At 47.1% G+C, this 24,963-nt stretch overlaps 1 protein-coding gene and 1 non-coding gene across 2 annotated transcripts; one reads left to right on the top strand and one right to left on the bottom strand.

Moving 5' to 3' along the window:
- The first annotated feature begins 17,905 nt into the window (after positions 1-17,905).
- Positions 17,906-18,102, top strand: LOC119304450. Its single transcript, XR_005148277.1, has one exon. It is a non-coding gene; the product is annotated as a U2 spliceosomal RNA (small nuclear RNA).
- A 535-nt stretch (positions 18,103-18,637) lies between these two features.
- Positions 18,638-20,542, bottom strand: LOC119298002 (probable glucan endo-1,3-beta-glucosidase A6). The gene is made up of 2 exons (XM_037575558.1): positions 19,136-20,542; positions 18,638-18,909 (listed from the first exon to the last, which is right to left on the bottom strand). The coding sequence occupies exons 1-2, from the start codon at positions 20,538-20,540 to the stop codon at positions 18,869-18,871; spliced, it is 1,446 nt and encodes a 481-aa protein (XP_037431455.1). The 5' UTR covers positions 20,541-20,542; the 3' UTR covers positions 18,638-18,868.
- Between the last annotated feature and the right edge of the window lie 4,421 nt (positions 20,543-24,963).

The raw sequence follows: 24,963 nt of genomic DNA, 5'->3' as shown, positions 1-24,963 counted from the left end.
CGCAAGATCATGGTGATGCATAGCAACGACAGGGGAGAGTGTTGTCCACATACCCTCGTAGACCGAAAGCGGAAGCGTTAGCACAACGCGGTTGATGAAGTCGTACGTCTTCATGATCCGACTGATCAAGTACCGAACGCATGACACCTTCAAGTTCTGCCCACGTTCAACTCGATGACGTCCCTCGAACTCCGACCCAGCCGAGTGTTGAGGGACAGTTTTGTCAGCACGACGGCGTGGTGACAATGATGATGTTCTACCGACGCAGGGCTTCGCCTAAGCACCGCTACGATATGATTGAGGTAGATTATGGTGGAGGGGGGCACCGCACACGGCTAAGAGATCAAGAGATCAATTGTTCGTCTTTGGGGTGCCCCTACCCCCGTATATAAAGGAGTGGAGGAGGGGGAGGGACGGTCCTCTCTATGGCGCGCCCTAGGGGAGTCCTACTCCCACCGGGAGTAGGACTCCCCTTTTCCTAGTAGAACTAGGAACCCTTCCAAGTAGTAGGAATAGGAGGGAAGGAAAGGGAAGGGAAAAGGAGAAGGAAGGAAGGCCCCCCCTCCCTAGTCCAATTCGTACCAGCCCATGGGGAGGGGTGCGGCCATCCTTTGAGGCCTTTCTCTCCTTTCCCGTATGGCCCATTAAGGCCCAATACGAATTCCCGTAACTCCCCGGTACTCCCGAAAATACCCGAATCACTCGGAACCTTTCCAATGTCCGAATATAGTCGTCCAATATATCAATCTTTACGTCTCGACCATTTCAAGACTCCGCGTCATGTCCCCAATCTCATCCGGGAGTCTGAACTCCTTCGATACATCAAACACATAAACTCATAATATAACCATCATCGAACTTTAAGCGTGCGGACCCTACGGGTTCGAGAACTATGTAGACATGACCGTGACACGTCTCCGGTCAATAACCAATAGCGGAACCTAGATGCTCATATTGGCTCCTACATATTCTACGAAGATCTTTATCGGTCAAACCGCATAACAACATATGTTGTTCCCTTTGTCATCGATATGTTACTTGCCCGAGATTCGATCGTCGGTATCTCAATACCTAGTTCAATCTCATTACTGACAAGTCTCTTTACTCGTTCCGTAATACATCATCCCGCAACTAACTCATTAGTTGCAATGCTTGCAAGGCTTATAGTGATGTGCATTACCGAGTGGGCCCAGAGATACCTCTCCGACAATCGGAGTGACAAATCCTAATCTCGAAATACGCCAACCCAACATGTACCTTTGGAGACACCTGTAGAGCTCCTTTATAATCACCCAGTTACGTTGTGACGTTTGGTAGCACACAAAGTGTTCCTCCGGTAAACGGGGGTTGCATAATCTCATAGCCATAGGAACATGTATAAGTCATGAAGAAAGCAATAGCAACAAACTAAACAATCAAGTGCTATGCTAACGGAATGGGTCAAGTCAATCACATCATTCTCCTAATGATGTGATCCCGTTAATCAAATGACAACTCATGTCTATGGCTAGGAAACATAACCATCTTTGATCAACAAGCTAGTCAAGTAGAGGCATACTGGTGACACTTTGTTTGTCTATGTATTCACACATGTATTATGTTTCCGGTTAATACAATTCTAGCATGAATAATAAACATTTATCATGATATAAGGAAATAAATAATAACTCTATTATTGCCTCTAGGGCATATTTCCTTCAGTTTCCCACTTGCACTAGAGTCAATAATCTAGTTCACATCGCTATGTGATTAATACCCAAAGAGTACTAAGGTGTGATCATGTTTTGCTTGGGAGGGAAGTTTAGTCAACGGGTCTGCTACATTCAGATCCATATGTATTTTGCAAATTTCTATGTCAACAATGCTCTGCACGGAGCTACTCTAGCTAATTACTCCCACTTTCAATATGTATCCAGATTGAGACCCTGAGTCATCTGGATCAGTGTCAAAACTTGCATCGATGTAACCCTTTACGACGAACCTTTTGTCACCTCCATAATCGAGAAACATATCCTTATTCCACTAAGGATAATTTTGACCAATGTCCAGTGATCTACTCCTAGATCACTATTGTACTCCCTTGCCAAACTCAGGGCAGGGTATGCAATAGGTCTGGTACACAGCATGGCATACTTTATAGAACCTATGGCTGAGGCATAGGGAATGACTTTCATTCTCTCTCTATCTTCTGCTGTGGTCGGGTTTTGAGTCTTACTCAACTTCACACCTTGTAACACAGGCAAGAACTCCTTCTTTGACTGTTCCATTTTGAACAACTTAAAAATCTTGTCAAGTTATGTACTCATTGAAAAACTTATCAAGCGTCTTCATCTATCTCTATAGATCTTGATGCTCAATATGTAAGCAGCTTCACCGAGGTCTTTCTTTGAAAAACTCCTTTCAAACATTCCTTTATGCTTTGCAGAATAATTCTACATTATCTTCGATCAACAATATGTCATTCACATATACTTATCAGAAATGTTGTAGTGCTCCCACTCACTTTCTTGTAAATATAGGCTTCACCGCAAGTCTGTATAAAACTATATGCTTTGATCAACTTATCAAAGCATATATTCCAACTCCGAGATGCTTGCACCAGTCCATTGATGGATCGCTGGAGCTTGCATATTTTGTTAGTACCTTTAGGATTGACAAAACCTTCTGGTTGCATCATATACAACTCTTCTTTAATAAATCCATTAAGGAATGCCGTTTTGTTTATCCATTTGCCAGATTTCATAAAATGCGGCAATTGCTAACATGATTCGGACAGACTTAAGCATATATACGAGTGAGAAACTCTCATCATAGTCAACACCTTGAACTTGTCGAAAACCTTTTTGCGACAATTCTAGCTTTGTATATAGTAACACTACTATCAGCGTCCGTCTTCCTCTTGAAGATCCATTTAATCTCAATGGCTTGCCGATCAATGGGAAAGTCAATCAAAGTCCATACTTTGTTCTCATACATGGATCTCATCTCAGATTTCATGGCCTCAAGCCATTTCGCGGAATCTGGGCTCATCATCGCTTCCTCATAGTTCGTAGGCTCGTCATGGTCAAGTAACATGACCTCCAGAACAGGATTACCGTACCATTTTGGTGCGGATCTCACTCTGGTTTACCTACGAGGTTCGGTAGCAACTTGATCTGAAGTTACATGATCATCATCATTAGCTTCCTCACTAATTGGTGTAGTAGTCACAGGAACATATTTCTGTGATGAACTACTTCCCAATAAGGGAGCAGGTACAGTTACCTCATCAAGTTCTACTTTCCTCCCACTCACTTCTTTCGAGAGGAACTCTGTCGGTGTCAAAACCGGCGGATCTCGGGTAGTGGGTCCCGAACTATGCGTCTAGGCCGGATGGTAACAGGAGGCAGGGAACACGATGTTTTACCCAGGTTCGGGCCCTCTTGATGGAGGTAAAACCCTACGTCCTGCTTGATTAATATTGATGATATGGGTAGTACAAGAGTAGATCTACCACGAGATCAAGGAGGCTAAACCCTAGAAGCTAGCCTATGGTATGATTGTTGTATATGGAGTTGATTGCCTACGGACTACAACCCTCCGGTTTATATAGACACCAGATAGGGTTAGGGTTACATAGAGTCGGTTACAATGGTAGGAGATCTTGAATATCCGCATCGCCAAGCTTGCCTTCCACGCCAAGGAAAGTCCCATCCGGACACGGGACGAAGTCTTCAATCTTGTATCTTCATAGTCCAGGAGTCCGGCTGAAGGTATAGTCCAGTTACCCGAACACCCCCTAATCCAGGACTCCCTCAGTAGCCCCTGAACCAGGCTTCAATGACAACGAGTCCGGCGCGCAAATTGTCTTCGGCATTGCAAGGCGGGTTCCTCCTCCAAGTCCTTTGTAGAAGATTGTAAACACCAAGAGTAGTGTCCGGTTCTGCAAAATAAGCTTCCACATATTGCCATAGAGAGAATAATATTAACACAAATCAAATCTGCTGACGTATTCTGCAGTGCGTCATCACACTATAGCCAAGTCCTTCACTCGAATCGTTTTCACTTTTCCACCTCAGCGTGTTTTGTGAGGCGGTTTCCTTGGCACGTCTTGTCAAAGCAGAGATCGTGTACCCCCCTTTTACGGGATTCTCATCAATACGGACGTGGGTAACCCAACCATGCCCGTTAGCATGTTTTCTCGATTAAAGGCGAGTCCCAAACGGTTACGGGGAGGGCTCCTGGTATTTAACCTCTTATAAAGAGACCAGGGCCTTACTCCTTTTCTCCAATCCCAAAACAAGTTCGCCCGTCGCCTCGAGTTCCAACACCCTAGGCTCCAGATTCCGGGCACCTCAGACCTTTGACAATGTCCGGTTCCGACCTTCAAGGCCGATGGATGCCCTCCTCCATCACGGAGGAGGACGTGCTAAAGTTGAGAGAGGCTAAGTTCTTGACCGCCGAAATTTTGCACAGGTTGCCTGCTCAAGGGCAGGCTATCCCCAGTCCCCAGCCCGGTGAGAGCGTAGTGTTCATGTCTCACTTCCTTCGGGGGTTAGGCTTCCCGACGGATCCCTTTGTGAGGGGACTACTATTTTATTACGGGATGGAATTTCACGACTTAGCTCCAGAGTCCATCCTCCATATCTCCTCGTTTATTGTTGTATGCGAAGCGTTCCTCCGTGTTACCCCTCACTTCGGATTATGGCTCAAGACTTTCAAAGTGGAGCCGAAGATGATCAAGGGACGGCACGCAGAGTGCGGAAGCGCTGTTATAAGCAAAAATGCTGATGCTCCATGGCCCGGGGGCTCTTTCAAAGAGGAGCTAGGCTTGTGGCAACGAGAGTGGTTTTATATCACCACTCCCCGGAGCACCAAGTGGGTGGCGCTTCCTGCCTTTCGCTTGGGTCCCCCACCACGGCTAGCATCATGGGTCAACAGAGGGTTAGATTGGGGTTTTCCCAAAGACGTGCCCTTGTTACAGGGCCGCATTAAGGATCTCTTGGAAGGAGACCTCAGCCTGGTCAAGGTGACGCAGGTCATGCCGATTCGCCGAATATTACCCGGCAAATGTCGCTCCCTTCGCCTATGGGAGTTTAATCCAGAGGGACCACGAGCTCTCCAGAATTTCATGGGCGCAACGCCCGCGGAGTTGTATAAACTGTTCTTCGGATCACGAGAGATGTGTCCGGATTTAACCGAGGACGCAGGCCTAAGCTGCAATCGCCCGGATACTCAAGTAAGCAACCTTGTGCCCGGACCTTCTATCCGTATAATTGTCATAAACTTGCCCCTAAAAGAGCCGTCCTTTTAAACAGGAGTGGATAGCGAAGGCAAAGCTGATCAGGTGTCCGGCTCCCCTTCTCGAAACTAGGCCGGATCCCGTGCTAGTCAGGATGCTGGAGATAATGCCTTTGGAGGGAAGCAAGGGGGAGGACAAGGAAACTATGGCCTCCTCGAAGGAGGCTGCTCCGAAGGGAGGAACCGACAATTCCTCTCCTAAGGGGAAGAAGAGAGCCGCCTCTGACGACCCAGAAACCATGGCCTCGAAGCAGGGAAAAAAATCTCGTCAGAGGGTCCAACGCCGGGGAGTTCCTCGGCCGGACTACGCCCTCAAGGGGATCAACCCTCCAGTGAGCTGTAAGTAGAGAAAGATTTTCCTTTTGAGGGATGAGGGAAATCCTTGATTTAGATCTGAGAAGATTAACCGAATTTTTACCTTGTAGCTCGGACCTTAGCCCTTCTCAGCAGAGCTCGTCTTCGGGGGATCTCCTTCCGGAGATGATGGAGAGCGGGACGCCTCCCCCTGTCGTGCCGCCTAGAGAGGCGGGTGACCCTGAGGTGTCGTCGCGGAGGGTTTCTCCGAATCCGGCAGGGGCAGAAGATAGCTATGTGGCCCCCCGAGGTTCTCCGCGTCCGGCCTTCGAAAGAGGTCGTGGGACAAGTCCGGCACCGTCTGGTGCTCGGTCAGAGGAGCTAAGATTCTGCTGGGGCGAGCTTCTATCTCGGAGGAGCATCGTGCATTGATGGGCACGGTGATTGAAAGGATCTCATCCGCAGAGAGCGGATTGCATGAGGCCGTCAAAAGTTTACTGACGGGTTTTGAGGTACATTAGATAATGTACACTTTTGTCAGTTGCGCATGAATAAGATGCGCCCTGTGTAGATAGTAGCCCCTGAGACTCTACACGTTGTCAAGAAATGACGGCACACGGAGGATCATAATCCCAGGTCTAAGATGTCACCTTTGAATGTAGGCGGCAGGGTGTCCGGAATCGAGCCGAACTGATGATTTTGCCGAACTAAAGCGGCAACTGGACGTGGCAAATGCCGACATCGCGCTTGCCAACAAGCGGCTTGATGAGGCTCAAGGTATGTAATTCCTCGGGCGGCATCAGGTAAGAAGAGATTTATGCCAATGTCTTACGATGTGTGTGCTTGACATAGATGGTGCGGCCACCGTTGAGAGTCTTAGGGCAGAACTTGCCCGAGCTAAAGAACAAGCCAGAGAAAGTGATGCGGCTGCCAAGAAAGCCCTTGAAGAGCTGAGAGCCGAACAGGCTGCTCATTGCCGAAGCAAGGAAGAGATGGCCGAGATGGCCGAAAAGTTAAAGAGTGCTGCAGACCGTTGCAGACTTCTTGAGAAAGAAAACCAGGCGAAACAGTCGGACTTAGAGAAGGCCGTTGCCAATGCCAAGGACGCGCGCTCTGCGATGAGAGCTGCAAAGGAGGAGCTGCGTCAGGCCGAGCAGATTGCAGCTGGAAAGCCCTTTATGCTGCGAAGGAAATTTTGCGATCCGAAGTTTGCTCCGTTGGACCGAATGTGGAGTGTGGAGGATACCTATCTGGATTTGGCAGCGAGTGCTGCTGATGTGACCAAACACTTTCGAGATCAGAAAGATCGCAAAGTGGAAAAGCTTTTCTGGTCGCAGTTTCACAATCCAGAGTGTCCGCTGGCAGTGGACGATCGTTTGGCTCAATGGGCCGAACTGAATAGGTTGTCCGGACTCGCCATAAAGTACGTCATGGGTCATCTGTGGCCGAGGAGATTGGAGCCGAAGAGTTATTTCAGCTTGGTGCAGCAATTCCTTGATGCGGTGTCGCGTATTAATGCAATGAAGAGGTCAGCATGCATAGAGGGCGCAAGGATGGCTCTTGCCCGTGTCAAGACATACTGGGCAGAGATGGAGACCACCATTGTTGCGTCCCAAGATTCAGACAAAAGCCGAGTACCCTCCGAGCACTATTTTCAGGAAGTCCTTGAAGGCGCTCGTGTAATAGAGATGCAGTGCTCGAAACATGCTATGTTATGATAGCATATGTAATTATAAAGTAATATTTTGATAAACTGTAGTGGCCTTTTTATACTTGTGCCTTCAAGTATTGGGAACACCTCCTGTGCGGCCGTTTTAAGATATATATATACAAAATCTGAAAGATGGCAGTCATTGGCTTCAGCCCCCACGCACATAGTGCGGGGGTGCTCGCAGAAGACGCATTTTCACACTTAACCCAACGTCTTGGTCCTACAAAGGAGGTGATAGCGCAGCGGGCCAGGCAACCGGACTATAATGCTTTAACACTTTCACTTAGCCATAGGAGCTTGACAGTGAGACTATTTAGGTAGCCCCTTGGTGGCGAATGCGCTCGCCCGAGTTCGGGGCGCGTATGTGCCTGACCGGGAAGCGGCCCTTCGTTAAAGCGGAGGAATCCGATAGATTCCGATAGGTCATCGAGTGGCTGACCAGTCTCACGCTACATCATGACAGTCAGTTTTCGGCTTTCTCTACTGAGGTGCTCGCCCGGCCGAACCGGGGCACAATCACAGTAGTTCTCCTAGTGCTACCTTTGCCGATAGAGCGGAACATAAGGTAGCCGAACTCAGGAGCCGGGCAACCCAACATTTGACCAAAGACATGATTCGGAGCCGATGCATATAATTCCAAAACTCGCTACGCCGAACACTCCCTAAGGTGTTCGGTCTTTATGAGTGCGAGCGAAAGAACACTCTTTATTAAAAAAGCCCCTAGTGTCCAAGTACGTGCAAAAATTCTGACGTGGCCACATGCCAAGACGCCAGCCTCCTCCTTGGTTATATTAGAAAAAACCAGGGGATGTGTAGCAACAAGAGACAGTAAAAAGGGTTTACGCAGGGTCTTAATCTAAAAAGAATCCTTTAGGATGGGTCCCTACTGCATGTCTGCGCCTGTGTCTCCGTTGTGCCGTATCCTGGACGGGCGCCGCACGACGTTCATCTTTACGGGCGCCGTACGTTTCGTTATGTGAAGTGAGTTCACTGTTTTTACTTCTTGTGGGAAGTTCTTTTGTTTCCTGGTGCTCTGCTTTTGGGGTTCGTCCTCGTCTTGCTTGATGTGTCGAGCCCCCTGTGTTCGGCATTGAGTCTGCCGGATTGTTTGAAAACCCAACAGTCTCTGTGGGTATGGTTAGCAGGTTTCCTGGGAGTACTGTGTATCTGACATATCCTGTCCAAGATTTTATTTAGGTTGGATGGATCGTCCCTGTTATCCTGTGGGGGCGATTTTGCTTGATTTTGTCGTGAGCCTTTGAATCCGGCATTGACTGCCGTGCTCTTCGGACTTTTGTCCTTGGTCCAGCGACGGTCCTTGTTGCGTCGCGGTTTTCCGTTTCCATCCCTAGTTTCGGATGTACTTGGGTCGCTGGGGCTACACCTTGCCAACCAGCTGTCCTCCCCTACACAAAAACGAGTCATGAGGCTTGTTAGTGCGGCCATTGTTCTTGGCTTTTCTTGGCCGAGGTGTCTGGCGAGCCATTCATCTCGGACGTTATGCCTGAAAGCTGCTAAGGCTTCGGCGTCCAGACAGTCGACTATCTGATTCTTTTTAGTGAGGAATCTATTCCAGAACTGCCGAGCTGATTCTCCGGGTTGTTGAGTTATGTGACTAAGATCGTCTGCATCCGGAGGGCTGACATAGGTCCCTTGAAAGTTTGCCCGGAAAGCATCCTCGAGCTCTTCCCAGCTTCCAATTGTGTTTTCGAGAAGGCTTTTAAGCCAATGCCGGGCTGGCCCTTTAATCTTAAGGGGTAAATATTTTATGGCGTGGAGATCGTCTCCTCTAGCCATGTGTATGTGGAGGATATAATCCTCGATCCAGACTCCAGGGTCTGTTGTTCCATCATATGCCTCTATGTTTACGGTTTTGAATCCCTCTGGAAATTCATAGTCCAGGACCTCATCGGTGAAACATAGGGGGTGTGCGGTGCCCCTGTATTTGGGTGTGCTGGATTCTGATGATGTCTTCATAGCGTTGCTTACGAGAGCTTGCTTTCTTGGCCCATAAATGGACCTGACTGGGCCATGATGCGAATCCTTAAGTGGGTCGCATGCCGATTTAGGTGCGGCGCCACTTGCCGCTTTATGGGGTCGTCTATCCGACCATGTAGCTTTCTCATTTTTTGAATGCGAGGGCTCTAGGGCCTCTTCGTCGAATTCAGGCAGTAGCTTTCTTTTCGGATAGCTTTTAGTGCGGCGACTGTCGTCGTATTTATCTGCGGTACTGATTACTTTGCTCCATCTAATCCGGAGTGCATCTTCTGCTGTTTTTAGCTTCCGCTTCTGCTTTTTTAGGCTGCGTGCAGTTGCAACGAGCCTCTCGTGGAGATTCTTCTGCTCCATAGGTTTATCCGGCGTGAGGTCGTCCGGAATGCCATTTTTGCATGAGGAGGGGTGTTCGGTTTCTCTATCTGTGTTGCCCTGTTCGGACGGTTGCTCTAAGGCCTGCTCGTCGTCTACCGGCTCGTCCTGCTCTATGGCTGGGTTTTTGTCGAGGCGGGGCTTGGATCGGCATTTACGCCGACGCTTTGATTGCTTTTCGGGGGGTCGATCTCCCGTCCCATCCCTTTTTCCTCGTTGTCGCTTCCTTTAGGGGTATCCACCATGTACACATCGTGGGATGAGGTGGTTGTCCAATGCCCTATGGGCGTTGGTTCGTCGGTATCTCCTGCATCGTCATCCATGCTGTCGATGTCTCCGGAGTCGAAGTTGAGCACGTCGTTTAAATTGTCGATAGTGGCTACCAAGTGGGTGGTGGGTGGGCTTTGAATTTCCTCATCGTCCGCATCCCACCCTCGCTGACCGTAGTCCGGCCAGGGCTCTCCTGGTAAAGAGAGAGACTTAAGGGAATTCAGGATGTCGCCAAAAGGCGAATGTTGAAAGATGTCTGCGGCGGTGAACTCCATTATCGGCGCCCAATCGGATTCGATCGGCAGGGGCGCGGGGGGTTCGGAGTTCGGAAAGGAGTCTGGATCCTCGGAGTCACGGATCATGCAGAGTGCGGGGCTAGCATTCGGCTCGATCACCTTTGAGATCGAAGCTTCCGAGGTGATGTCCAACTGCTCATCCTCGATTGGCGCAATAGGCTCCGAGTTAGGGGTCAGAACCGATGCGTGTGCGGCCTCCAGGACACTGTCCGGAGGCAGAGCTAGATCATGCCCCTCGAAATAGTGCGGCGCGCTTGGCCGTGGCTCGAACCCGTCGAAGATCAAGTCTCCGCGGATGTCAGTCGTGTAGTTTAAGCTTCCAAACCTGACTTGATGGCCAGGGGCGTAGCTTTCGATCTGCTCTAGGTGGCCGAGCGAATTGGCCCACAGAGTGAAGCCGCCGAAGACGAAGATCTGTCCGGGGAGAAAAGTCTCGCCCTGGACCGTATCGTTGTTGATGATCAAAGGAGCCATCGGGCCTAAAGGCGTAGACACAGAGGAACTCTCAATGAAAGCACCAATGTCGGTGTCAAAACCGGCGGATCTCGGGTAGTGGGTCCCAAACTGTGCGTCTAGGCCGGATGGTAACAGGAGGCAGGGAACACGATGTTTTACCCAGGTTCGGGCCCTCTTGATGGAGGTAAAACCCTACGTCCTGCTTGATTAATATTGATGATATGGGTAGTACAAGAGTAGATCTACCACGAGATCAAGGAGGCTAAACCCTAGAAGCTAGCCTATGGTATGATTGTTGTATATGGAGTTGATTGCCTACGGACTACAACCCTCCGGTTTATATAGACACCGGATAGGGTTAGGGTTACATAGAGTCGGTTACAATGGTAGGAGATCTTGAATATCCGCATCGCCAAGCTTGCCTTCCATGCCAAGGAAAGTCCCATCCGGACACGGGACGAAGTCTTCAATCTTGTATCTTCATAGTCCAGGAGTCCGGCTGAAGGTATAGTCCGGTTACCCGAACACCCCCTAATCTAGGACTCCCTCAAACTCCTTCTCTAGAAAGGATCCATTCTTAGCAACGAATATCTTGCCTTCGGATCTGTGATAGAAGGTGTACCCAATATTTTCTTTTGGGTATCCTATGAAGATGCACTTCTCCGATTTGGGTTTGAGCTTACCAGGTTGAAACTTTTTCACATAAGCATTGCAACCTCAAACTTTAAGAAACGACAGCTTAGGTTTCTTGCCAAACCATAGCTCATACGGTGTCGTCTCAACGGATTTAGATGGTGCCCTATTTAACGTGAATGCAGCTGTCTCTAATGCATAACCCCAAAACGATAGTGGTAGATCGGTAAGAGACATCATAGATTGCACCATATCTAATAAAGTACGGTTATGACGTTCGGACACACTATTACACTGTGGTGTTCCAGGTGGCGTGAGTAGTGAAACTATTTCACATTGTTTTAACTGAAGGCCAAACTCTTAACTCAAATATTTTACCTCTGCGATCATATCTTAGAAACTTTTATTTTCTTGTTACGATGATTCACCACTTCACTCTAAAATTCTTTGAACTTTTCAAATGTTTCAGACTTGTGTTTCATTAAGTAGATATACCCATATCTGCTCAAATCATCTGTGAAGGTCAGAAAATAATGATACTTGCCATGAGCCTTAACACTCATCGGACCGCATACATCAGTATGTGTTATTTCCAATAAGTCGGTTGCTTTCTCCATTGTTCCGGAGAACGGAGTCTTAGTCATCTTGCCCATGAGGCATGCTTCGCAAGCATCAAGTGATTCATAATCAAGTGATTCCAAAAGTCCATCAGCATGGAGTTTCTTCATGCGCTTTACACCAATATGACCTAAACGGCAGTGCCACAAATAAGTTGCACTATCATTATTAACTTTGCATCTTTTGGTTTCAATATTATGAATATGTGTATCACTACGATCAAGATCCAGTGAACCATTTTCATTGGGTGTGTAACCATATACAGTTTTATTCATGTAAACAGAACAACAATTTATTCTCTTACTTAAATGAATAACCGTATTGCAATAAACATGATCAAATCATATTCATGCTCAACGCAAACACCAAATAACACTTATTTAGGTTCAACACTAATCCTGAATGTATAGGGAGTGTGCGATGATGATCATATCAATCTTGGAACCACTTCCAACACACATCGTCACTTCACCCTTAACTAGTCTCTGTTCATTCTGCAACTCCCGTTTCGAGTTACTACTCTTAGCAACTGAACCAGTATCAAATACTGAGGGGTTGCTACGAACACTAGTAAAATACACATCAATAATCTGTATATCAAATATACCTTTGTTCACTTTGCCATCCTTCTTATCCGCCAAATACTTGGGGCAGTTCCGCTTCTTGTGACCAGTCCCTTTGTAGTAGAAGCACTCAGTCTCAGGCTTAGGTCCAGACTTGGCCTTCTTCACTTGAGCAGCAACTTGCTTGTCGTTCTTCTTGAAGTTCCCTTTCTTCCCTTTGCCCTTTTTGAAACTAGTGGTCTTTGTCAACCATCAACACTTGATGCTTTTCTTGATTTCTACCTTCGTCGATTTCAGAATCACGAAGAGCTTGGGAATTACTTTTGTCATCCCTTGCATATTATAGTTCATCAATAAGTTCTAGTAACTCGGTGATAGTGACTAGAGAACTTTGTCAATTACTCTCTTATCTGGAAGATTAACTCCCACTTGATTCAAGCAATTGTAGTACTCAGACAATCTGAGCACATGCTCACTGGTTGAGCTATTCTCCTCCATCTTGTAGGCAAAGTACTGTCAGAGGTCTCATACCTCTCGACACGGGCATGAGTATGAAATACCAATTTCAACTCTTGGAACATCTTATATGCTCCATGGCATTCACAACGTCTTTGAAGCCCTGATTCTAAGCCGTTAAGCATGGTGCACTAAACTATCAAGTAGTCATCATATTGAGTTAGCCAAACGTTCATAATGTCTGCATCTGCTCCTGCAATAGGTCAGTCACCTAGCGGTGCATCAAGGACATAATTCTTCTGTGCAGCAATGAGGATAAACCTCAGATCACGGACCCAGTCCACATCATTGCTACTATCATCTTTCAACTTAGTTTTCTCTAGGAACATATCTAAAATAAAATAGTGGAGCTAAACGCGAGCTATTGATCTACAACATAGATATGCTAATACTACCAGGACTAAGTTCATGATAAATTTAAGTTCAATTAATCATATTACTTAAGAACTTCCACTTAGAAAGACATCCCTCTAATCTTCTAAGTGATCACGTGATCCAAATCAACTAAACCATAACCGATCATCACGTGAAATGGAGTAGTTTTCAATGGTGAACATCACTATGTTGATCATATCTACTATATGATTCACGCTCGACCTTTTGGTCTCAGTGTTCCGAGGCCATATCTGCATATGCTAGGCTCGTCAAGTTTAACCTGAGTATTCTGCGTGTGCAAAACTGGCTTGCACCCGTTGTAGATGGACGTAGAGCTTATCACACCCGATCATCACGTGGTGTCTGGGCACGACAAACTTTGGCAATGGTGCATACTCAGGGAGAACACTTTTTATCTTGAAATTTACTGAGAGATCATCTTATAAAGCTACTGTCGAACTAAGCAAAATAAGATGCATAAAAGATAAACATCACATGCAATCAAAATATGTGACATGATATGGTCATCATCATCTTGTGCCTTTGATCTCCATCTCCAAAGCATTGTCATGATTTCCATCGTCACCGGCATGACACCATGATCTCCATCATCTTGATCTATATCAATGTATCGTCACATGGTCATCTCGCCAACTATTGCTTTTGCAACTATTGCTATCGCATAGCGATAAAGTAAAGCAATTATTTGGCGCTTGCATCTTATGCAATAGAGAGATAACCATAAGGCTTTTGCCAGTTGCCGATAACTTCAACAAAACATGATCATCTCATGCAACAACTTATATCTCATCACGTCTTAACCATATCACATCACAACATGCCCTGCAAAAACAAGTTAGACGTCCTCTACTTTGTTGTTGCAAGTTTTACGTGGCTGCTACGGGCTGAGCAAGAACCGTTCTTACCTACGCATCAAAACCACAACGATAGTTTGTCAAGTTGGTGCTGTTTTAACCTTCGCAAGGACCGGGCATAGCCACACTCGGTTCAACTAAAGTTGGAGAAACTGACACCCGCCAGCCACCTGTGTGCAAAGCACGTCGGTAGAACCAGTCTTGCGTAAGCGTACGCGTAATGTCGGTCTGGGCCGCTTCATCCAACAATACCGCTGAACTAAAGTATGACATGCTGGTAAGCAGTATGACTTATATCGCCCACAACTCACTTGTGTTCTACTCGTGCATATGACATCTACGCATAAAACCTGGCTCGGATGCCACGGTTGGGGAACGTAGTAATTTCAAAAAAAATTCTACGCACACGCAAGATCATGGTGATGCATAGCAACAAGAGGGGAGAGTGTTGTCCACGTACCCTCGTAGACCGAAAGCGGAAGCGTTAGCACAACGCGGTTGATGTAGTCGTACGTCTTCATGATCCAACCGATCAAGTACCGAACGCACGGCACCTCCGAGTTCTGCACACGTTCAACTCGATGACGTCCCTCGAACTCTGATCCAGCCGAGTGTTGAGGGAGAGTTTCGTCAGCATGACGGCGTGGTGACGATGATGATGTTCTACCGACGCAGGGCTTCGCCTAAGCACCACTACGATATGATTGAGGTAGATTATGGTGGAGGGGGGCACCGCACACGGCTAAGAGATCAAGAGATCAATTGTTCGTCTTTGGGGTGCCCCCTGCCCCCGTATATAAAGGAGTGGAGGAGGGGGAGGGCCAACCCTCTCTATGGCGCGCCCTAGGGGAGTCCTACTCCCACCGGGAGTAGGATTCCCCTTTTCCTAATAGAACTAGGAACCCTTCCAAGTAGTAGGAGTAGGAGGGAAGGAAAGGGAAGGGAAAAGGAGAAGGAAGGAAGGGGGCGTCCCCCCTCCCTAGTCCAATTCGGACCAGCCCATGGGGACGTGTGCGGCCACCCTTTGAGGCCTTTCTCTCCTTTCCCGTATGGCCCATTAAGGCCCAATAGATTTCCCGTAACTCCCCGGTACTCCCGAAAATACCCGAATCACTCGGAACCTTTCCGATGTTCGAATATAGTCGTCCAATATATCGATCTTTACGTCTTGACCATTTCGAGACTCCTCGTCATGTCCCCGATCTTATCCGGGACTCCGAACTCCTTCGGTACATCAAAACACATAAACTCATAATATAACCATCATCAAACTTCAAGCGTGCGGACCCTGCGGGTTCGAGAACTATGTAGATATGACCGTGACACGTCTCCGGTCAATAACCAATAGCGGAACCTGGATGCTCATATTGGCTCTTACATATTCTACGAAGATCTTTATCGGTCAAACCGCATAACAACATACGTTGTTCCCTTTGTCATCGATATGTTACTTGCCCGAGATTCGATCGTCGGTATCTCAATACCTAGTTCAATCTCGTTACCGACAAGTCTCTTTACTCGTTCCGTAATACATCATCCCGCAACTAACTCATTAGTTGCAATGCTTGCAAGGCTTATAGTGATGTGCATTATCGAGTGGGCCCAGAGATACCTCTCCGACAATCGGAGTGACAAATCCTAATCTCGAAATACGCCAACCCAACATGTACCTTTGGAGACACCTGTAGAGCTCCTTTATAATCACCCAGTTACGTTGTGACGTTTGGTAGCACATAAAGTGTTCCTCCGGTAAACGGGAGTTGCATAATCTCATAGTCATAGGAACATGTATAAGTCATGAAGAAAGCAATAGCAACAAACTAAACAATCAAGTGCTATGCTAACGGAATGGGTCAAGTCAATCACATCATTTTCCTAATGATGTGATCCCGTTAATCAAATGACAACTCATGTCTATGGTTAGGAAACATAACCATCTTTGATCAACAAGCTAGTCAAGTAGAGGCATACTAGTGGCACTTTGTTTGTCTATGTATTCACACATGTATTATGTTTCCGGTTAATACAATTCTAACATGAATAACAAACATTTATCATGATATAAGGAAATAAATAATAACTTTATTATTGCCTTTAGGGCATATTTCCTTCAGTGGGGCGTGGCTGGGACTTTTTTTGTCCGCTGGCGCTGAAAAAGTGCTCCTGGGGGGCTTCTTGGAGGGACGGCCGGAGATGCTTTGATATGGCATGACGACCCGCCGTGCGAGGTAAAGGGCGTGGGAGGCTGCAGAAGCGCTCACGGAAGACGCGGTGAGGCAGAGTCACACTCGCCGGTGCCGCTACAGGTGACTGACAACCCCTGGCACCGTAATCGTGTCGGGCTCCAACCACGCCGGATCCAACGTCAACCTCACATCGACCGGCGACGTGTAGGCCATGGACTCCGACTAGGAAGAGTATGGCATGGGAGACGGCAGCGCCTCGAGTTCCGTGAGCATGCGTATCTCATGTCCTATTCTATCTCACTGGCGACCGGACCTTCACTCCGAAGGGCTCATCCGGACGAAGTCGGAGTCACCTGCTCAGAGAGAGGCGATGACGATGACATGGCCGACAACCTCGATGGGTTCCTCTTCTCAGCGGTGTGTGCGATCTTGTTGGTGCCAGGTCGACCGGGGTGCCCATTGATTATGCTTGTTGTAACAGTTTTCATCCGAATTTTCTTTGATTAACCGTGCAACTCTATTCTATCATTTTTAATAAATATGGCCTTAAAGGACCGTGTTTCAAAAAAAAACTTGAAGAAATTCGCTATGTCATTTGGTCCAACACTTATCGGATGTGGTGTCCATCATAGGCATTAATGTGCTGGGGCAGAGGGTACCTGGACGGTGGTTGGATCAGGGGTGAAAGGGAGGCGTAGGCAAAGTGGGGCCACGCCCGGGTGGAGTGACGTCCGGTGCTTCCGATGTTTGCTAGTCTACACCAATAGCTACTGGATTTGTTACAAGATTCATGTCAGAGACAAGCTGATAATTTATAAAATCAGGACATATGAATCTCCCGTTGTAGTAGTTACAGAGATAAAAAAGCTTTTCTTAACACAATACAGACGTAACGCTCATATATACGCACATACATTTTTTAATTCTTAATTGTTTATTTTTTTTGAACATTAGTACAAACACAAGTGCTTATATACACGCGCATACACTCATCTCATATACACGCACATACACTTATCCCTGTGAACGTAGACACGCACATCCTACTAGTATAAGCACCTCTCAGAGACTGAGCCGACATATTATCTTAAGATTTACGAAGTCACCAAAGACGCCTTGTAGTCTATGAGGAAATAATATATGTAGCTTCTGATTGCAAGATTGTCATTGATGACATCAAACAGACATCTTATGGCGCGGTCATTAATGAAATCATAGATCATTTTAGTTTCTTTGATAGTTGCTTCTTTAGTCATGAGTTTAGGAGATCGAATATCGAGGTTCACGATTTTACGAAGTATACTCTATCATTTGGGGTTGGCCGTCATGTTTGGTTGGGCAATCCAGACGATCTTACTTTCGTCCCTGTAAACATTATGACGAGTTAAATAAAAGCTTTGCGAGATTGTCTCAAAAAAGTACGAAGGATGGCTATAAAACGAGACCTAGCTCAACAATGCAACGCATACTTTTCTCGATACTTTGGCTAAGATCAAGTATGATATCTGTTTTTATCAGTTTAGTATCTAATATGTGGACCATGTGTCTCCAACAATATTAAATTTATTTTGTATGGTAGAGGGTCCACCACGGTAGCTTGCTGCCGGGGCTCTAACGTGTTGCCCCGGCGTTGCACTATTGTCTGGGCCTGGCGCACCCCAACCAAATCAATAATTATTACTTTTGGAAATTTGACGAGTTCAATATGATTTGCAATGCAAGTCGCTCGAACATCGAAGAAAGCTAACCTGTAGTTCATCAGTCATGCTTTGAAACCGGCAATAATATTCGGTCTCTGGTGAAATATATGTATGCTTCTGTTCTGCAGAGCATATATTTCTAGTGTACTTCGTGCATTACTGACAGTCGTCAGATTTTCTTCTAAGGCCTCCTTTGATTCATAGGGTAGGAAAATCGTAGGAATAGAAAAGTCATAGAAAGTGAGATGACATGCATCTCAAATCTTATGAGTAGGAATAGGGAAAGAGATGCCCTTTGATTCACATCATAGGATTTTTTCCATTGAGTCTAGGCTAATGTTTATTTTCCTATAAAATATGGAGGATAGGAAGAATTCCTCCATAGAAATAGGATTTCATTCCTACAAACCAAAGGGCTCTAAAGGAATTTTTCCTAGAGAAATCCTATCCTATGAAATTCCTACAATATTCCTCTAAACCAAAGAAGGCCTAAAACTTGGTGAACAATATAGCGCTGCCACATAGTGGTATAACCAGCAAAGGTTACCAACAACAAGAAGCATCAAATTTTATTTCCTCCAATACGAATCGTGAGGCAATTCAAACTAGGATATCCTGAAAGTCGACTGCAGCAAGACAAATATAGCGGGGTACAAGCGTTCACTATTCAATCATTGGTGTGTTTTAAACCGGAGGGAACGCCACCAGCATCTTCACTTCTTCAGGCTTCAGCCTGGTGTAACGCTGGGAAATTTACACGATCCATGACCTGAAAAAGGAATATGAGAATTCTTATTAGATGGTGGATAGTTGGATGGCCGCGGTTCCTAAGTTACTTTTATCATGTTTCTACAACATATAGGCAATAAGTAGAACATACGTATATTCAAATATGCAATGTCATTGGCACATTTCGAGTGTATTTCTAGTGAACTTCTGAAAATAATTTCCGGAGCAACATGTAAACAAGGATGTAAGGCGAAAGAATGGCTCACTGGGATCGACGGTCGTCTCCACGGCGAGGCCAGCGAAGTAGCACCACCCGCCGTACTGCTTGCTGAACCTGTTCCAGTGCGCGCTGAACACGTAGCTCGCGTGCGCGGCCACCGTGTCCGGGAGGTGGCACCCGCCGCCGGGCCGCACGGGGTCGCACAGCCCGGCCTCGTCCGCGCACGCCGTCGCCACCTGCTCCCTCACCGCCGTCTCGTTGGTCAATGCCCCGTGGCGGTCAGTCCTCGCCACGCACCACAGCTTCCCAGGGTACGGCAGGTCGTTCGTGGCCGGCGGCAGCGGAGGGTACGGCGCCACCGGCTGGCGCCCCGTCAGGTCGACCTCGTACACCGCACTGCCGTTGGGGTAGAAGAGGCCCCAGTGCCGCTCTGTGCCGGGGCCGCCCTTGACGTTCTCGTTGAAGAGCGCGAACACGAGCGCCGGCATGCGCATCCCCGGCCGCCGCGGCGTGCCGGCGCCGGACGCCAGGTGCCGCGCCACGTTGCGGTTGTACGTGGCCGCGTTCCGCACGTTGGCGCCGAACTCGTTGAGGTCGCCGGCGTTGGGCCAGCCGGTCTCGGCCAGCGCCAGCCTGACGCCGCAGTAGCCCGCGCGGCACATGGCGGCGACCACGGCGTCGAGCATGTGGTCGAGGAGGTTGGTGTACGACAGCCCCGTTCCGGGGTCGTGGTACCGGAACCCCGGCGCCGGCGACGGCTCGAGCAGCGCGTAGGTGAGCGGCACGACGGTGTGATTCGCCGACCAGGTGAAGTAGGTGTACGCGTCAAAGAAAAGGTACGAGTCCGTGCGCTCGAGGAAGGCGAGGAGCGGGCGCACGGCGACGTCGATGATGTCCGGGCGGAACACCCCGGCGGACGGCGGGAACACGTTCTGGCCGACGAGAGCGTCCATCCCGAGGGTGGTGCTGACCTTGACACGGCTGAGGCCATATCGTCGGAGCGCGCGGCGGAGGTTAGTTATCGCGGGGACGAGCCGGGACCAGCGGGACTTGGTGGTGGGGTCGGAGAGCACCTCGTTGCCGACGAAGAGGTAGCGGAGGCGGCGGTTGCGACGGAAGGGGAGGAGCGTGGAGGCGACCCACGCGTCGGCGGCGCGCTGGGAGGCGGCCAGGGAGACGATGAGCTCGTTAGGGACGGCCGGGACAAAGCCGAGGCCGGAGGACGCGGCCGCGGCCAGGAAGGTGGCGTTGGCGTCGTAGAACCTGACCGCGGCGGCGCCGGCCGAGCGGGCGAGCTCAAGCGCGATGTGCGGGGGCGGGAGGTCGTCGCCAAGCCTGCCGTAATTGACTCCCAGAAAGTGCTGCGCTGTCCCCGAGGCCGGCTCCACGGCGGCAATGGCGAGGAAGAGGAAGCTGAGCAGGACGGTGAGGGACGATGATGCCATTGCCATGGCGGAGGTGAACCCTAATGGTATGGCATGGCATAGCATAGCGGGAGACTTCTGTTTATAACGTGGATGTAGCGTAACGCAAGCACGACTTGCAGGATTCCAGCGATAAAAGAAGAGAAATTTGGTATAGTAAGATTAAATTTTGAGGAATACGATAGAGGCAGCAGGTGAAGACATCGATCTCAAGACGCCAGCGGCCATTGTCATTGTCCCACTACACACAAGCAACGACTCATGGTCGTAAAGAAAAATCAGATAAAACCCATGCGCGTTTGGATCAACAATAATGGCATTCTTTTTAATGTGACTCGTGTTTCGATGAGTTTCGATCACTGCTCGCAGTCACCGATAGTCGACTTATGGACTCTAGTGAGGGATGCAAGCGGGCATCCCGCATAAGCCCGCAAAAACAGGAATTTAGTTTAAACTAAACTAAAGCTGAACCGGGTTATATCTTGATGTAGTTTGACTACGAAGCGAGGCGGATCGAACGCCGCTCTGCATCCCTACTCTAGAATACGCAACCATACATATGACTGCATAGTGATAGATGTAAGCTAGTGATTCCGGTGAACCTACCTTCTTCTTTGGCTGACGAGCTCGAGCGAGAGGCCATCATGATGAGATGGTCACGACGGTGACGAGAGAGAGATGACGGCGGTGGTGTGCTTCCCATAAGCACCACGCTAACCTTAAATCGGTAGGGAGTGTTAGTGAGAATTGTGGCAGCGATGAACTTTGTCAGTCGTGCCCAGGCCCCCACCTCTGTTTATGTATGCGCGGGTCACAGGGGCCCACCAACCAGAAGAGGGTTGGGCGTCATCGATCAGGGCGCGAATCTAAGGGCCTGGTGGGCCGTTGGGCCCACACAAAGGAGATCAACCTAACATTCTTCCCCCTTGATCTCAACTTTACTTTTAACCTTATACTTTCTAGTTTATTTGTTTCATTACATATTGGTACATAAAGCATGTTTCATCGTCACAGCTTAATTGCTAATAGAATCATACAGCTACAACATACATTTTGTTCAGAAACAAATTATGTTTCTTTTGAGCCTATTCAGGAATCATAAGGCTTCCCTTAAACCCATGCCGGCTAAGTGTTCCTTGAACACATTGGGTGGTAAGCCTTTCGTTAGCGCATCCGCAAACATATCTTTTGTCCCTTATATGCTCGAGACTTATAGCTTGATCCTGGATTTTAGCTTTCACAACATAATACCTTATCTCTATTGTTTGTCAGCACTCGTCTTGTTGTTGTGAGCATAGAATACTGCGGGCTAGTTGTCACAATACATCTTTAGTGGTTTGTGAATACAATCTACCACTTTCAAGTCGGTACAAATTTCTTTAGCCATATCGTCTGCCCCGTGGCTTCGAAGCATACTATAAATTCTGCATACATCGTGGATGATGCAACTATCGACTGTTTGGAGCTTTTCCACAAAATAGCTCCCCCGGCGAGGGTGAATACGTATCCTGACGTGGATTTTCTATCATCTTTGTCCCCCGCAAAATCTGTGTCTGAATACCCTTTTATCTCTAAGGAATCACTTCTCCTGTATATTAGCATGTAGTCCTTCGTGCCTTGCGCATAACACAATGCTTTATTTACCATCTTCCAGTGCTCTATGCCTGGATTCTCTTGATATCTACCGAGTACCCAGGTGATAAAAGCTAAGTCAGAGCGAGTGCACACTTGTGCATACTGTAAGCTACCAACTGCCGAAGCATATGGTACTGCTTCATTTGATCGATCTCGTATTGGTTCTTGGGACATTGAAATTTCCCAAAACTATCGCCCTTGACTATAGGAGCAGGTGTGGCTTTACTCGCATGCATATTTATACCTTTTAAGAACCTTTTCCAAATATGCTTTTTGTGATAGTCCTAAGACTCCATTGTTCCTATCTCTGTGAATTTCTATGCCCAAAACATATAATGTTTCACCAAGATCTGTTATGTCAAAATTTGAGGATAAAAACTTCTTTGTTTCTTGTAGTAGACTAACATCATTGCTAGCAAGCAGAATATCATCCGCATACAAGATTAGGAAAATATATTTCCCATTTTTAAATTTTGCATAAATGCAGTTATCCTTAATATTTTCTTTAAATCCAAAACTTTTAATCGTTTGATTAAACTTTAGATACCACTGTCTAGAGGCTTGCTTTAATCCATAAATGGATTTCTTCAGGCGGCATCCCATATTTTCCTTGCCTTCCACGATAAAACCCTTAGGTTGTTTCATGTAGACATTTTCTTTTAAATCCTCGTTGAGAAATGCCGTCTTTACATCCATTTGATGTAACTCTAAATCAAAATGAGCAACTAATGCCATTATGATTCTGCAGGAATCCTTACATGAGACTGGAGAAAATGTCTCATTGTAATCTATCCCTTCTCTTTGTGTAAATTCTTTTGCCACAAGTCTTGCTTTATACTTTTTTACATTCCCTTTGGAGTCATACTTAGTTTTGTAGACCCGTTTGCACCCTACTGTTTTGGCTCCTTTAGGAATTTCCTCTAAGTCCCAAACATCTTTGGAACTCATCGATTTCATCTCGTCTTCCATTGCCTTCATCCACTTCGATGAATGAGGGCTTATCATGGCTTCTTCATATGAGGTGGGATCTTTTTCTGCATGAACTATTTTTGTGTTATAAACTTTATAATCAGTAGAAATAGCTGAGTTTTTTGTGTCTTGTAGACCTTCTAAGGGCCCAAGTTTCTGGCACATTCAGTGCCTCAACTTCTGGCACTTCTTCTAAAATTTGTTGTTGCACCTCCCTTTCATGCTCAACAACGGGTTCAGTCGGCTCCTGATGGACAGGTTCCGGGTCTACCCCTGAAAATGCGTTATATCGACTAGAGGGGATGAATAGGTGATTTTTATGAATTCTTCACTGAGGAATTTGCAGGTGAGGAAATTCCTTAATGAAGAACTACTAGCAGCGGAATAAGTACTCAAAAGTAAACATAACAGAACACAAGCATAGTCATCATGATGAGATGAAGACAGGTACAGAGTACAGAAAGCGTAAGCACATGATAACACATGATGAAGACAAACAGACTGAAGAAAATGAACTGAGGAAATTGAGAAAATCTTCAGTCAAAGTCTTCAAGCACAGATATGAACAAGCACACAACACACTTATGAGGAAATGAAAGAGTTGAGGAAATAGAACCAGTAAGCTTGGTGAAGACAATAATTTGGTAGAACAGTTCCAACTGATGTCTCAGTTGTGCGTCTGGTTAGGGCGGCTAGGTATTTAAACCTGAGGACACACAGTCCCGGACACCCAGTCCTGAACACGCAGCTCAGGACACTCAGTCATCACCATATTTCCCTTGAGCTAAGGTCACACAGACCTGGCCTAATCACTCGTGGTAAGTCTTCAGGTGACTTCTGAACCTTCACAAACTTGGTCACTCGGCGATCCACAATTCCTCTTGGATGCTCTAGACCATGACGCCTAACCGTCTAGAAGAAGCACAGTCTTCAAAGGTAACAAGGGTCGGATCCACGCAGGATCAATCTCTTCAGTGATGCTCAATCACTTGGGGTTTGTAGGTGTTTGGGTTTGGGTTTGGGTTTTCCTCACTTGATGATTTTCGCTCAAAGTCCTCGGAGGATGGGTTGCTCTCAAATGACAAGTGTCAGTTTCTCTCAGAGCAGCCAACCTGCTAGTGGTTGTAGGGGGCGGCTATTTATGGCCTAGGGAGCAGCCCGGCATGATAGAACATAAATGCCCTTCAATGATAAGACCGTTAGGTGGATAGATATTTCGGGACAGCTGGCGCATGGCACAGCAACGGTCGGAATTTTGAGTGGCGAAATTCTCAGGGCTATCATGTTCCTCACTGTATAGGCAATCCGCACTGGCGAATTCCTAACTCCTTAGTCAGAACAAATTCCTCAGAGACCAGAAGAACTTTGTCTCTGTCACTGAAGAATATGACTGAACTGTATGAGATTTCCAATGGCTTCACTCGAAGGGATTGGTAGGAGTAGGATTTGAGTTGAGCATCACATGGAAATTTTTTCCTTAGTATTTCCTCGACCCCCTTTAACAGTACGGTGTTTCCTATGACTCAAGAAAGAGAAAATGAAACTACGAAAACAAAAGTCTTCACGCTTCATGTTCCTCGAATGAATACCAAGCCTTCAAGGTCACACCAATTTCTTCACTTTCAAAGTCTTCAGAAATCCAAAGTCTTCAGTCGAAGAACTTCATTTTTAGGGGTCAACTTTCTCTGTAAATATCAAACTCCTCATAGACTTATAGACCTGTGTACACTCACAAACGCATTAGTCCCTTAACATATAAGTCTTCAATACACCAAAATCACTAAGGGGCACTAGATGCACTTACAATCTCCCCTTTTTGGTGATTGATGACAATATAGGTTAAGTT

The sequence above is a fragment of the Triticum dicoccoides genome, chromosome 5A (genome assembly GCF_002162155.2).
Source record: "Triticum dicoccoides isolate Atlit2015 ecotype Zavitan chromosome 5A, WEW_v2.0, whole genome shotgun sequence".
NCBI lineage: Eukaryota > Viridiplantae > Streptophyta > Magnoliopsida > Poales > Poaceae > Triticum > Triticum dicoccoides.
Note: the sequence above shows the minus strand (reverse complement) of the source record. Positions and strands in the feature narration are given on the sequence as shown.

What these genes read in the sequence shown, in the direction of transcription:
- LOC119298002 (XM_037575558.1), bottom strand. Translation starts at nt 20,540, where the DNA reads ATGGCAATGGCATCATCGTCCCTCACCGTCCTGCTCAGCTTCCTCTTC. An exon ending in GGAGACGACCGTCGATCCCA is followed by an intron (nt 18,910 to 19,135) that starts GTGAGCCATTCT and finishes TTCCTTTTTCAG; the next exon opens with GTCATGGATCGTGTAAATTT.